Source organism: Rutidosis leptorrhynchoides, chromosome 3 (assembly GCF_046630445.1).
Source record: "Rutidosis leptorrhynchoides isolate AG116_Rl617_1_P2 chromosome 3, CSIRO_AGI_Rlap_v1, whole genome shotgun sequence".
Taxonomy (NCBI): domain Eukaryota; kingdom Viridiplantae; phylum Streptophyta; class Magnoliopsida; order Asterales; family Asteraceae; genus Rutidosis; species Rutidosis leptorrhynchoides.
The window spans coordinates 224156328-224173040 of record NC_092335.1 but is presented as its reverse complement, the minus strand read 5'-3'; the positions used below and the strand labels follow the sequence as shown (position 1 = coordinate 224173040).

Below are 16713 nucleotides of genomic sequence, written 5' to 3'. Positions count from 1 at the left end.
TTCGCCCGCGTGTATAAGAAAAATTGATCAGGACTTTTTAGTGTATTTGGACGCCGTCCAAAAGGCTTGGACGCCATCCAGTCTTTCAGATCTGGATGCCGTCCAGATAGCTGGACGCCGTCCAGATGAACTATCCCAGAATTTTTTTTTATGGCACGTTTTTGGAAGGATAACGGGTTGGGTCGTTACACATGTATTCTATTATGCTTAAGAAATTTTAGACCTTTGTAGAATGTTAATATGTCACCCAAACGAGTTGCTCAATTGGATGAGCCATCTGAACGTGTATGCCTGTAGTCAGACTGCACGGGCGTCGGGGGTAAGGGGCATTGCTGTCTAGTCAGAATCTTCAAGCCTATCGCATTACCCAGTGACATGTCTTACGACAGGGGCGTTTAGGACCAGTGTAATGAATACAAGGCCTATGCCTATTCATGAGCCAGCATTCCATAATCTCGGCAGAATAACTGATGAAATTAGAGTATGCACTTACTTTAACCTTATTTGAATTACGAATTTTATCGCATTTACTTTATGTGTCTTACAAATTAGAAAATCCCAAAAAATTAAGTAACCATTACTCCTTCATAACTATCTTAGGCTTAGATATAGGTTCGATTCTACTGATATCAAAAATACGACTCTAGGTCATACTTCCCTTACTCATACTAAGGAGTAGTACGATTTAGGCTCCGCTAAATATAAATTTAAAACAGTACCCCCTCTTGGTGGTTGATTCTGACGTGTTGCGACCTAAAGACACCGCACAAATAAAACTGTCCATTTCGGCAATAATAGTGTTTTATTTCAGAAATCGCTATGTCTGTGACTCCTGTGTCTAATGCTCCTACAGGTGAGGCTGCCGGCTCTGGTTCCAGTCGTCCACGTACTGAGAAGAGGTCTAAACCTCGAAGGACTACTAAGTATAGGTCCAAGAAAGCTACAGAGCACAACAACAAACTTTAAGTGGGCCCCAACAACAACATGCTGGCCAATCTGAACAAGTGTCATTATCTGGCTGATTATAAGGGGATTATGGAGTTTCTAGAGAGGTCTCACATCTACACGGCGATCTCTCATGATGTGCTGGCTTATGTTTCTCATCAATGTGAGTTCTGGAAGAACGTTACTTTGTCAAAGACGATGGATGGTGATCGTCGGGTTGATGTTCTTAACAGTACAGTGCAAGGAAGGCCCATTGTAGTTACTTAAGGGAATATCAGGAGGTTGTAGAATTTCCGTGATATAGCGGACATGAAAACAAGATTGAACATGGGACTAGTCAAAGGTTGTCTTCATAGATGCAGGTATACTGGAGATTTGACTAAGTCAAAGGTGCTAAAGTCAGGGTTTTGTCCTTCTTTTTGATATTTGTCTCATGTTATTGTGCATTGTTTGAGCTCGAGGAGAGAAGGTCACGATGAGCTGAATTTTGTAATGCAATCAATGATGGTTGCCTTGATTCTAAACTTACAATTTAATTTCTCCGGGGTTATATTTGACTACTTGATCGAGAATAATAAGTTCATGTCTGATCCTTATTTGCTATATCCACGATTTCTTCAACTTTTTATCAATTCTCAACATAATGAGCTGGTCAAGGAGGATTCAGATCTTATTAAGCTAAACGTCATGACTAATGAGGTTGTGAGACGTATGATCTTTTACAAGGGTAAGCCTGCTCCATCGAACCGTCCATTGTTTGGACATCTGTTAAAGGCTGATTATGTAGCTCGGAACCCTAGGATGTGGAGAAATGATGATAGTGATTCTGGTAAAGAGGACATTGCTCCTGTGTTAACTGATACGAAGGAAGAGGATGAGGTTCAGGAAGTCGTTTCTCAGTCGGCTAGGACTAGAGATAATTTGGACAACTACAGTTTAGAGGATGAAAAGGATGTTGCTGAGGGTGGTGATATCTTATTATCTTTGAAAATGAAAGAGATTCTTGAGAATGAACCTTTGAGGAGGCCGAAGAGGAAGAGGGCTCATGTGAGAAGGGTTATTGATCCTACGAGTGGTGCTACTACTTGTCAAACTGCAACACCAAGATTTGAGGTCCCACCTACTCAACAATCTCAGGCTCCTCCTGTTCCACAAACTCAACCCGCTCAACAAGTTCAACCACCACCAGTTGTTTCAACTCAAGCTAGTAGTTCTTTGGCTATTGCTGCTACTGATCCTACTTTTGTAAGCCTTCAGGACATTGTGCTCTGCCTGGTGAATAAGGTTGATGATATAAAGGCTAAGAATAAGGAAAAGAAAAAGGAGGTGGGTGAGTTGAAAGCGAAAGTCAACACGTTGACAAGTGAACTGGAGAGATCAAGGAAATAAGCTACTGATCTTAAGAAGCTAATAGAGAAACAAGCTAAGAGGATCAGAAGCTTGGATCGTCGTGATCGAAGGTTTAAAGAAAAGTTAGAAGCTGATTCCCAAGACGGGACCATTAGTTTGAAAATGGAGCATATTGATGATGATCTTCTGTTTACCGAAAGCGAATTCTCTTCAGACTCTTCATCTGAGGGGACTGAGAACGTAAGTCAGATCCAGGAGGTACATTTTCCTAAACCTCTGTCTGTTAGTATCCATAAGTTAACATAATTTTTGGACCATCAAGGTACAGTGTGAAATGTCCCGTTCATATCGATTATAAACGTTTCATATTAATTGATTTCGTTGCGAGGTTTTGACCTCTATATGAGACGTTTTTCAAAGACTGCATTCGATTTTTTAAAAACAAACCATAACCTTTATTTTACCGATAAAGGTTTTAAAAGCATAACGTAGATTATCAAGTAATGATAATCTAAAATATAACGTTTTACACACGACCATTACATAATGGTTTACAATAATATTACACATCGATTTAATTCTCCGAATGCAGTTTTTGAAAAACGTCTCATATAGAGGTCAAAACCTCGCAACGAAATCAATTAATATGAAACATTTATAATCGATATGAACGGGACATTTCAGTTGGTATCCGAGCGTTGGTCTTAGAGAACCAGAAAATTGCATTAGTGTGTCTTATCGAGTTTGTTAGGATGCATTAGTGAGTCTGGACTTTGACCGTGTTTTCTTTAAATATGATTACTTAAAATTTTTGTTGAAAACTATATATTATTAACATGTAAATATTATGTGATATATTAATCTCTTAACGTGTTTGATATTGTGTGATAGATGTCTACCTCTAGTACAAATCTCATCAACTCACCTAATAATAATGAAGAGTCGAATATATATTGGGAAGATTCACAAATTCCCGAAGAGGAACCGAAAGAAGAAGAACCGGAAGAAGAGGAACCGGAAGAAGAGGAACTGGAAGAGGAGGAACTGGAAGAAGAAGAGGTTGCGGAAGAAGAAATATTAAAAACTACAGAAAAACGGTTAAATAAAAGAAAATCACCAATTAATGGACCAAAGTTAAAAATGGTTTGTGGTGTCTCCGCTGAGGAGGAAAAATATTGGGAAGATTACCAATTTTCTGATGAATCGGATCCCGACGAGGATTCCGATGATGTTATAGAAATTACCCCGACCCAATTTGAGAAAGCAAAAGAAAATAATAAGGGAAAATGCATCAAAATAGAGAAACTTGATTCTAACCCCGATGAACTTTATGTGTATCGTAAACATCTGTACTTCTTAAATTTTAACTATAACCCAGGAACATCTAGGCCACCAGGTTTTTCTAAACCATTTTTGAAAATGACGGCTCATATTAGAGGAACACCATATATCCCTAGAAAATTAGCAAAACAACACAAGTCTAAAGAGGAAGAAACAAGTGGGTCGGAATAAAGAGTTGTAATCATGTTGTGTAATATATGTATTATAGTATGCTTGTACTTTGATGTTATATGTAAAAATTGTTTGTATTGCTTGTTAATTATCTTTTACGAATCTAACCCTCGTCTATTTTACAGTATAGAAACACAAAATGGATGTTAAGGATAGACAACCGAAAATTTTAGAAGACTTACCAGGGGATATGATTGATGAAGTCTTGGCTAGAGTTGGTCAGAATTCATAAGCACAATTATTTATGGCGAAATTAGTTTGTAGAACATTTGAAGAATGTTCCAGGCATACCTTAGTTTATAAAAGGCTTTCCTTTGATAGATGGGGTATATCACATTGAGGAGACCTTAAGTTACGCCGTGTTTTCTTTAAGGCATTAAGTGCGGGGAACCCAAATGCAATTTTTTGCTACGGGTTAAGAGCCTATTTTGACTCCACATATCCCAACATAGGACTTCGTTCTTTAGAAAGAGCTTCCAACATGCAACTTAAAGAAGCATGTTATGTTTACGGGTTAGTGATGTTCGCTTCTCACCAAATTGAGAAGAAGAACATCGGGTTGCAACTTCTAAATAAAACATTCCCACAAGTAATGGATTCAGTAGTTGGGGTGAGAAATAAGGTTTTTAGATTGTTACGGGGCTGTTGGGCATTACGTGTGACAACCCGGAAATTCCCGATCAAATTTAAACTTAAACTTTGTATGATTTCAACACGATAAGCAAAGTCTGTAAAGTTGAGTCTAAAAATTTGTGAACTAATTATATGTATTCATTTACCCTTTGACTACCCTTGGCGATTCACGAACAATTGTGTGTAAATAAATATGTAAATATATATAGGTATAAACCAATTCTATATATAAGTAATATGATATATACTGTAATTTATAAATATTAAAGATTTAATAAGTTATATAATTGATAGTAATATATTTGTAGTATTAATATCATTACCATTAATTTCACTACTAGTATCAATATTGGTATCATTAATATTATTATATAAAGTATATATGAAATTAGATATGTATAAGTATTATTATTAATATTAATATTAGTATTAGTATTATTATCATTATTAATTCTATTGTTATTATTATTATCTATTTCATTGATATTAGATATTCAAATTTGTATAATTAATGTTACCATGATTCTTTATATATTTAATATACAGATATATAGATATATATGAAATTTAATATAAGTTATTATATTATCAAAAATTTTAATGTTGTTATTATCAACAATATTATGATAAGTAGTATTATTATTAGTATTAATAAACATATTTATGTTATCGTTTTATTTTGATTGTTATTAGTAAACTTATAATAGTTATAAATTTTATGATTCTTAATATCACTACTATTTATAATTATTATTAATACAATTATTATTATTATTGATATTATTATCATTATTATTATTTTTTTATTATTATAAGTATTTCGAAATTTTTATTATACTTATTATTAGTATTAGTATTTTATATTAACAATAACATTATAAATATTAAAGTTTATGAATCATATATAATCAAATATATAAACAGATTTATATAAATACTTATAAATATATATAAAATACAGATTTATATACATAATTTTATATACACATATAGATATATATAGGTATATACGAATAAATACTTAAATAAATATAAGTACATACGTATTTCTGTTTCCATCGTTGTCAAATCTGTAGATAATTTATTCACTGAATCACGTTCGTACAAATCAGAGTTGAATTACAAGAACAAAGTACCTAATCTGTTAACAATCGAGATCAAGATTTAATTTTTTATTCTATTTCTTTCCACTGATCATTTTTTACCATGTCCCAACTTTGTTAAACATCCAAATCAATTTAGAATACAAACAATAAACTTCACTGCATCAAATAGTCGATTATTATCTGTACATAACTCTGTCTTCACAATGCCATTTGAATGAGAAGCTAAAAAATCAATAAAAGTGTCGAATACCTCTATTCTTTATATTTTCAACCCAATTTCGAATTCGAGATTTATTTCAAAATCCATAAATGTAAGTTTGTTAGTAATCCTTTAAGCAAACTTTCTGCAAAATTATAGGTTTCAATTCATTGTATTGATTAAGAATTTTGGCGTCAAAGTTTTAAGAACAAAAAGTCAAAACTGTGTTCTTCAATTAAATTGAAGTTTTATGAATCGTTTCTGTTAAAATTAAGAATGGAGGAAGTTTCTATGGATCATTTAGAACACAATTCATATTTTAACCTTGGTCTAAAACTTCCTAAAAATCAAAATTTGAGTTTGGATTTATTATTTTTTTTACGAACGAACAGTAATCTGTTCAAATATTTTTTTTTTTATTTGTTGAGTCTGTTAAATTGACAATTGTAGTTCGTTTTGCTTCACTTGGAAACTACTAAAACTAGTTATATATGTCGTGCTTGTTAGGATTGATCTTGGGTCTGATTGATTCATTATTGAAGATGATGATAACAGAAATAATACGGTTAAATAAAAACGGGATAGGAAATAAAACAGATAAACTGGGTCAGCGTAATGGTTAAAGGATGGTTCATGTGAGCGGGTGGTCGTGGGTTCGAGCCCGGCTTAGAGCATTTTTTTAAAAAAGGGGCTTCAAAGGTAGTTTCAATATTTTTTTTTTTTAAATTTGTTATTATCATTATTATGATTATTATCATTATTATTATTATTATTATTATTATTATTATTATTATTATTATTATTATTATTATTATTATTATTATTATTATTATTATTATTATTATTAATCTGATTATTGATATCATTAATTATTGTTATTGTTATTAACATTAGTATTATAATCATTATTGTTATTAATATTACTAATATAAGCAGTAATTATCAATTATTATTATTATTAGGTATTAGTAACATTATGATTATTATTATTATCATTTTGCTATTTTGAAAAATCATTATGTATTATTCATGATTATTAGTATTATTTATATCAATATAAGTATTATTATGATTAGGCCTATCATTATAATTTTTATTATGAAAATAATACAAGCTATTATTATTAAGATTAATATTAGTATTAGTATCATTGTAAATTTATTATCATTATTATTATTAACCAAATTATTATTATTAAGATTACCATTAATAATAAGATTGTTATAATTATTACTATTAAATATTATGTACTAATGCCAAAAATTATTATTTTCACTACCATTATTGCTAAATTATTCATTTTACCAAAAACTACTAATATTATCATTACGAGATATATAATCAAAAACTATCATCGATATTATTATTAACAAAAATTATTAACTTTAATATTTTTATTAGTAACATTAGGTATTATCATTATTATCATTTTTACCATTACAAATAATATCTTGGTATTAATTATAATTACTATATTTTAACAAACAAACGATATATATATATATATATATATATATATATATATATATATATATATATATATATATATATATATATATATATATATATATTTAATACATATTACATAATAAAATTAATATTTTCATATACAAAATGAATATATGAAACATATATATATTATTAGTATAAAAAGTATATAATTAATAGAATTATATATATATTTATTCGATTACAACTATGTATATTAATAAATACACAAATGATATAGGTTCGTGAATCCGAGGCCAACCCTGCATTATTCAATATAGTCATATGTATTTTTACTACAAAATACATTAGGTGAGTTCATTTGATTCCCTTTTACTCTTTACATTTTTGGGACTGAGAATACATGCGCTATTTTTATAACTGCTTCCTAAATGCTTTTGAGATATATTTTTGAACTGAGAATACATGAACTGCTTTTATAAATGATTGACGAAATAGACACAAATAATCAAAACTACATTCTATGATAGAATTATTTGGATTCAGAGGTTCAATTTAGTAGTTAACGGAGAGATGATTTTGCATTGCGTACGCATTAGCTCCCGTTTTAACTACCATCGGCGGAATGATTTTTCATTGCACGCATGCACTAGCCCCCGATGTATTGTATTGTATTATAGTCGACTTTGTAGTTGGTAACGGACGGATGATTTTGCATTGCGTACGCATTAGCCGCCGTTTCAGCTACCCTCGGAGGGATGATTTTGCATTGCGCACGCATTAGCCCCCGTTGTAAGAATTATATTGTATTAACTACCACAGTGAGATATTTTGTCATTGCACTACGCATTAGCTACCGTTGGTGAGTTGTTTGAAAGGTTTCGGTGTTCTTCATATGAATGATTTTACAGCGGGAATAGACCTGCACAGATTATTTTCTAATTATGAGTATCTTGTGGTCTATTATATTATTGAAAATGATTGATTATGAAAAACTAATGAACTCACCAACCTTTTGGTTGACACTTGAAAGCATGTTTATTCTCATGTATGAAAGAAATCTTTCGTTGTGCATTTGCTCATTTTAGAGATAATACTAAGAGTCATTCATGACATATTTCAAAAGACGTTACATTCAAGTCATTGAGTTCAACAAGATTATATTTAAGTTATTCATAGTTTGGATATAGTATGAAATGGTATGCATGCCGTCAACCTTCGATGTAATGAAAGTTTGTCTTTTAAAAATGAATGCAATGTTTGTAAAATGTACCATATAGAGGTCAAGTACCTCGCAATGAAATCAACTATTGTGAATCGTTTATATTGTATATGAACGGGTCCTTTCAGTTGGTATCAGAGCGGTGGTCTTAGCGAACCAGGTCTTGCATTAGTGTGTCTAACTGATAGTTGTTTAGATGCATTAGTGGGTCTGGACTTCGACCGTGTCTGCATGTCAAAAGTTTTGCTTATCATTTAGTGTCGAAAATTATTTGCTTATCATCCTTAAAGTCTAGACACGTCTTACTGCCTCTATTGCATAGACAGTGTATAGATAAATTCATATCTTAGCGTATCTGTTATTGTTACCTTTTCCTGACAGCTTCTGTAGATTCCTCTGTAACTTATGGGATTTTAGTATTATATATGCATATGTAAATTAAGTATTGCAGGGTACTAATCTATATCCTATAATCTATTTCTTATCGAAAATCCTTCATCTAATCGTACGAGATGAATCCCTCAACCAGTTCGAATTCCTCGGATTCCAACAGCTTTTCCGATATGGAGTTTCACCTAAGCTCCGAAAGCAGTGTCAACATAATGAATCAACCAATTCATCTGATGAGTTTGTAGTCGACTTAACCGATGGAGACGAGAAGAAGGCGATCCTTTCCACCCACCTTATTGCCCTCTCAACGAGGAACCTGAAGCACTTACCGGTGAACCTGTCCGTAACACCATTTTCAGTCTCATTTCCAGAGTATCTCGTCATGATTATATTCTATCTACAATTCTAAACCTTATTCATCCGCTCGTTTTGACTGACAATTATCCCGGAATAATATAAGAAGTCAACGAACTTCGCACTCGAATAATCAATTTGGAGAATATGGTGCAAAATTTACCAGCTTCAGCAACATCATCAGCACCAACAGTACCATCAATAAACAGCACCAGTACCATCAACAATCCATGCCTCAACATCTCATTCTGTACCTCGAGCATAATCATCGTTCTACGTATTGTTCTACATCAATTATCTTCGTTCTTCATGGCGATTATGTAATCTCTAATATTTTAGAGATTATATATTCTTGTTCTAACGGTAAATCAAATAAGTCTAATATCATATTGACTCATTAAATTCATGATTACATCTGAAGAAAATATATATGTATATATGTTTTCATAAAGGTTGTAATTAAAAATTCTTTCGTACAAACTGTTAATGATGAAAATATTTTAACGGGTAGGTAATACCCGAGGAATATTTAGATTTCACATTAATAAGTTACATTGTACATTCTTCGAATCTGATTCAACAATCATTACTATCCTACTTACATCCACAGATACACGAATCCGTTCACCACAGAATAACCATTTTCATTCAATTTCATATTTGGATTTTGACCTATCAGAATCCAACAAGTGGCATAAAGAAGAAAACGTTGGACAAAATAAAATTTGTTAGAAATAAACAAATTAACTATGAGAAATTTTGTTAAGAATCCACGCTAACTATTCCTAGCTAACTGTTCCTAGCTAACTGATTACATTTTATTTATCGTAATTTAATTATCACAATTTGTATTCTCACAATTTTATTTATCGTCATTTAATTTCTGTTATTTCTTTTACGCACTTTAAATATCGGGACACGTATACAAGGTTTTGACATATTATATCGACGCATCTATATATATTATTTAGAATAACCATAGACACTCTATATGCAGTAATGCTTGAGTTAGCTATACAGGGTTGAGGTTGATTCTACAATAATATATATACTTTGAGTTGTGATCGAGTCTGAGACATGTATATAACGGGTCACGACACGTATTAATTAATTCGAATATTATATATTAAACTATATATGAATTATTGGACTGTTAATTGTGGAATATCGACTGTGGACTAATAACATTGGACAATTAAAATGAATTAAAATAAATTAAAATATTGATTATAACATATGAAACTAAACATTTCTTCAAGTTTGCCACTTGATCTCATCTTAAACCTCATTTGTATCTTGACGATTACAATCTGCGTTCAGGTGGAGACTTAAATTGTTTTGCTGTGAGAAGGGAGAATGGGGTTGATTATTTAAAGCATGCTACTGATATGAAAACACTCCCTTATTTTGAGATGATGGAACTAGCAAGACTGCCGCTGCTCTATCATGAGTCTGATGGATGGGGACAGTGGATGCAGTATAAGATTAGAAAGGAGTTTAAGTATGGTTGATCTGTGTTAGAACCTCAGTTCCCGAAGTAGTCGTATTGTATTGATCAAGAAACGGGGAACAGGGTTAGAGTTGTTAAGTATAAGCGTGCAAGGACTATGAGGTATGCGTCGGTTCGCAAAATGCCACAGAACTTTTGTAAGAGATTTCGATGGTGGTATTATGACGGGCGAACTGAAGAAACGGTTATATTGTTGGAATCTGGTGGAAACTTGGACCATATTAGGATTATCGATCCAAGGTGGATCCGAAATTTGTGCAAGGATGATATCAAGGTGTTGCAGATCCGAAACAGGGTTGTTCGCACAGGTTATGCGTTTGATATTCATGCTTAATGTCTATCTTCAAAATTTAACTGTCGAACTGTGGACTTGGACGTTTATTTTTCTTTATATTTCGATATAGTTGTAATAATGTGACGTGAACGTATAAACTTTCAGTTATTTGAATCGTTTGATTGTGTGTTTGTTTGTTAATTTGCAGGTGAAAGTATATTTTATTGTTTAAGATAATGAACTGGGTCCTAGGGGAGTTTGTTGGTGCATTATAGTTCCCGAGTTCATTGCGTTCAAGTTAATGTGCATAAAAGTTTAACCTTTACTGTTGGAATGCAACCGCACGATTGCAGGTATGCAACCATACGGGTACAATAAGCAACTGCACGGTTGCACATGTTGTAAGTATATAATGGGAATTACGGGTTCATTGTTAGGGTTACGTATCCTAAACACCTATATTCGTCTAAACCGATTCCCAGGAACCCTAGCACTTGTTTTGGTCATTCTTAGTCATACTAAAGTCGATATTCAAGCTAAGATCATTAGTTTATTGATTGTTTTGATTATAAAACCCAATATCGAGTTTTTACGCTCTCAATATTGAAGATTAGATCGTATAATCCTGTTTACACGATCCTACAATATTATGTCACTATTTTGTTAATATTACGTTGTCCTGTTTGTAAGCGTACAGTTGAAATTGATTTCTCTATATACTTTCACTTATCCACGACTTTCAACCGCGACAACTAGTGGCGGTATAGGATTATAATTTAACGGAGTCTCGAAATTTTTTTTCAGTACCAATTATATTTTAATAATTTTATTTATAGTTTACCTTAAAAAACTACAAATTCAAAAAATATATGGGGTCTGAGTAGTTAAATTTAGTGGTGTTTTATACAATTTAAAAAAAAACTATAAATTTGAAAAATATATGGGGTCCTCCAGTTAAATTTGGTGGTTTCTTATACAATTTAAAGAGTATTCTCTATTAAAAAAATTTTAAACTAGTAGTTTCCCGTGATTTCACGGACTTGCAAGTAGAGTCGCCACTGGCGGCAACGCGCAGCCGAACCCGACCCTCGTTTAATTACTAATAATAAATAATACGGAGTAATTATGTATATCTTTTCTTATTGTCTTTTAAAGAGTAAAAACTAGATAAAGACCCGTGATTTCGCGAGATTTATGAAATGATGATATTGTAAGACGATCTTCAACCATGATAATACAAATAAACAATAAAAATTTCAAAAGTTCAAATTTGTAAAAATATATAAATAAAAAAAATCATTTTCAAAATAAGCTAACAAACTTAAATTCGAAAGTAATAGTAATCAACGGTTCGTCTCTGCTAATAGGTACGACGTATAAAGTTGGACACGTCGATAATGTAACTTTTTGATGTTTTTCTCAAATCTTCGGTGTAGTTTCCCACAAATTCGTTAATGTTATTAATTTTTTAATGGTCATAAATTGTGAGTGATGTCATAGCTTGTTGTCTTGTAGTGAGTATCTTTTATATCTCCGACACAACCTTTTCACGTAAGTGGTCAGCTTGTAAAAATCAGTACGTTATGTTTTGTTATAAATGTGTATATTATTAAAAAAGTATTCAAAAATGAAAATGTATCGATTGTTTTACCTAATCCTTAAAGTTGTGCATAATACCATTAAAAGTTTGCCTCAGTGGTATCCCCACACCTTGTGTGGGGCTTGGGTTTTAGGTCATGAGTTCGAACCTCGCTCTACTCATCATATTAATCAATATGCCAGAAAGATGGAGCTCAAGATTGACCCCAGGGGAATTTTCTCTGGATCCATTAAGGATTCACACCCTGGTCCGCCTGCCCCTCGGGATAGTTTAAGGATCGGGTTCCTGCAATGTGATTCGGGTTTCCTTCCAAAAGCGCGTGCATGCGTGGCAAATGAGAGTATTCGATCCCAACAACTTGCCTTTAAAAAAAAAAATTGTACATAATATCTAGCTTTTCAACTAAACTTGACATGCAATTTCCTTACTTTGACATGCAGATTCATCACCTTTATTAACAAAATTGTTATAGTGTACAAAATCGTTCACACGCGGGTCAAATTTCATGTAATGTCTTCCACCTCCTCCATTGTAATTTTTAGCTATTCAAATGGGTGATTTTCCAACTTTATTACGTGTACACAAATTATTCGAAAGGTCAACTGACAGAATAAAAATACCTCTGTCCTCATCATGTCTTGCCTGTAAAGCGCTTTTATGATTTATCTCTGCACCTCTTCACACTTTCAAAAATTTCCATTGGATCATGTTGAACCCATCTGTGATCACCATAACAAGCATGAAAAAGGTCATATTTTTTCACGCTATGATTCTTTTTTAAAAAAAAATTGGTTGTCTAAACAATTAATTTTATTAAAAATGCTGTTTCATTTACCGTACTTGTGGGTAGAACTGAGTGAACTCTACTTGATGAGATCCAGTGGAATTAGCATTCTGATCATAATGTATTGTTATGTAATTTTTTGATCTGATGGTGATTAAGAGGATTTTACAATAATTTATTATCTAATAAAGATCCTCTTTTAATGTATAGAGTGAAGCGAAGTGATAATTGATACAACAAAATAAGGTAAAATAATGGCTATGAGATCCATGCTCGACGTGTATATAGGCTATCTAGATACTCAGTATTCTCATTCTCCTATAATTTTAGGGGCCCAAAATATTTTTAATGAGATCACTCACAAACGAATCCATGTTTAGATCATATAGGTTACTTAGATGTGAATTTATGGATAATTTGTTGGGGTCACAGGCCCACACAAGTGTGTGAATACCTCTGCCCCCGTGTTTATGCTTGTCTTTTTGACTCGTCGGTTTTTTGGTTGTTTTTGTATGCAATTTAAGTCATTTGTTGTTATTTTAGGGTGCTCGGTGAGTTTATGTGTTCGGTTAGTTTATGTGTTTGTAGGTGGGGTTAGCTTTTTGCATAGGTTTTGGATCTGCTTTATATTACATTTTGTCATAGCTTCCCGCTTTGTATAGTTTTCTATCTTCGAGTTAGTCGTCTGGGTTGTTTTGTTTGTTTCGGATTCCTTTCAGTTTTCGATGAAGGCGTTTTGTTCTAAATTTTTCGTTTTCTTCAAAAAAAAAAAACTTCAAGCCATTAATTCAACTCCGTATGTCTATATTCTATCTGAAAGTTAATCGAAAACATATATATATTGAGGTAATATATATCCAAAGTTTGTTTCAAACTCACTTTCAATCGTACAAAACCTAAGTCTAATTTGCACACATGACACACCGATAATCATTTAATACTAATGTTCCATAGACATCAGAGAAAAATTGTTATATAACGATTAACAATCTGTAAGTACGCCTTAAAATGGTACACATACAATCAAACACACAACTAAACCATAAAATGAGAACTAATCCGATTTCCAACTATTTCAAAGCACTCAAATAGAAGAAAATCATCAAGTGTTGTTGCATCAAAGTTCCATAACAGATCAAGATCAGAACCCGCCTCGGTTGCTGCTAAAGCTGCTTGCACTACAAACTCTTCGGGTTTCAACGTTACAATTTTGATATCCAGATTCTAGTCATGATTAACGGCCACTTCCGATTTAGTCTCAGTCATGATTATAGGCAATCTTGTAACCACTTTAATAAAACAATCAGAACATATTCCTCATTCATAATACTATAAGAGATTGATGCTATTTATCTGCATATAAATGGAATGAATCGCTAGCGAGAATTTTTTTTTGAAGTAGTGTTTTTTCGTGATGGTTTTACAAAAATGGAAATTAGAAATTTTTTTTTTATAAAACTAGTAAAACCGGAGTTTGAAACTCCGGTTTCAGCCAATCCGGATTTTCAAACTCCGGTTTATACCCTTTTTGATACAGATTCAAGATAAAAATAAAATAAAAAATTCAACTGCTGCTACAGTGATCGACCTCATGAACATCAAAAATTCAAATCAACAATTGGAGAAATCTAAAATTGAAGAAGTGTTAGAAATCTTGTCATGTATCCATCTGAAAATTCTCAGCTTCTAATTCCTCTTGATGATTACGAATTCGTGAGTCAAAGTTCGTGTGAAAAAAGTCAACTAAATCTTCATTCTTCGAATTCGTGAAATCTGTGATGTTTCAGGCTATAAATTAGAGTGAAGAAGCTTAGGAATCTGATTTAGAGCAACTTTGATGAAGGAATTGTGGAGTGAAAACAACTAAATCGTGAAATTCAATTTTCAAGTGCTCATGGAAACCGTGAGGTACAAACCGGAGTTTCAAACTCCGGTTTTACTAGTTTTGTAAAAAAAAAAAATTCCTGATTTCTACTTTTGCAAATCCACCGCGAAATGGAATCTCTTGCTTTTATAAACAATTTTATAAACAATAGCAGTCTAAGTGATCCTGTCATCACATATTAATGTTCAACACTATTCAAATTACAGACAAATTAATAATAAAAGATCGAAAACAAAACTTATCTATAAAAACCATCAACAAATCAACAATAGACATCAACTCTGAGGATCATCATCATGTCCTGCAGATAACAAGGAAATTGTGGAAGAATGTGACTGATCATCAACAAATAGTTGATGATCGTCATAATCTGAACCAATCAAATGAGGGAAGTTAACCTTAGCTCGTCTACCATAAAACTTAAAAGCTGCTTTATCATAAGCCAAAGCAGCTTGTTGAGGTGCATCAAATGTACCAAGCCACACTCTTTTATTTTTCTTCTCAGGGTTCCTTATTTCGGCTGAAAACTTGCCCCACCGCCGCCTCCTCACTCCTCTATATCGCATCCAGTCCGCTGAGTCATCGTTTTCGGGATTCTTCCTCTTTTCACCCCCTTTACGTGTTGATGATGTTTCCGTTATCTCATTTAGATGAGGAGTACCATGTTGAGTTGTTGCGTGACTCGAGTCGTGATTGTTCGAGCTCGTAGATGGAGGGATTTTTTGAACTAAATCAGACATAGAGAGAGGTTATTGATTGGTTATGGGATATAAGGTTTTCAAGGAAAACATGCTGTTGAGTCTTGTGTATGTAGTTAGGTATTTAAATTATTAATCTTTGTTTGCATGCTTCTAGAAGTACATGATGTATATTCAAATTGTGGGTGCTTCATCTGCTTTATTTAATTACAATTGATAAGTATTTAATGTAATAATAGCTGCTTTATTTAATGACAATTGATAAGTATTTAATGTAATAATTGTGTAAGTATACCCATTAAAATAAACGATGTCTCGACTCCTGAAAACGAAATTTCACTACAATAATGTGACAAAGTGGATCCCACATAATTAAACTTGTTACTAAATTCCTGTGAGGATCAAGTTTCTTCTATCTGCCCTGTTCTTTCCCCCTTTTTTATTCATTAAATCATACTCCGTATATCATCATATATTTTCAGTGGGAATGTGTCTCTTAACCCAAAACATGAATAGTCAACCAGCATCAGCCTTGCTGTCACCAGTAACGTATCCTTTCATTCTTTTCCGATGAACTTTCTGTTGGAAAAATATCAATGTTTGGTGCATTTTTCTCAAACTTTGGACGTAAATATCTATATGTATATATCATATTTATGAGTGATAGTTTATATGGTTGAGTAGCTCTTGATAAGGGCTTCACAACGATATATTATGTGTCCAAAGTTATGTGGTTGTGAATGAGATATTGTGCTTCAAAGTGAGGTGATTGATGCTGAAAATTAAGAGAAAATTGGTTTGT

The 16713-nt window shown here is 32.5% G+C and overlaps 1 protein-coding gene across 1 annotated transcript; it reads right to left on the bottom strand.

The window, feature by feature from the left end:
- Positions 1 to 15320: 15320 nt before the first annotated feature.
- LOC139897249 (ethylene-responsive transcription factor 8-like) lies at positions 15321 to 16106 on the bottom strand. The gene has a single exon (XM_071879945.1). The coding sequence runs from the start codon at positions 15951 to 15953 to the stop codon at positions 15489 to 15491; it is 465 nt and encodes a 154-aa protein (XP_071736046.1). The 5' UTR covers positions 15954 to 16106; the 3' UTR covers positions 15321 to 15488.
- Between the last annotated feature and the right edge of the window lie 607 nt (positions 16107 to 16713).

Excerpts from the sequence above, each read along its gene's own strand:
- LOC139897249 (XM_071879945.1), bottom strand. The coding sequence starts at position 15,953 with ATGTCTGATTTAGTTCAAAAAATCCCTCCATCTACGAGCTCGAACAAT.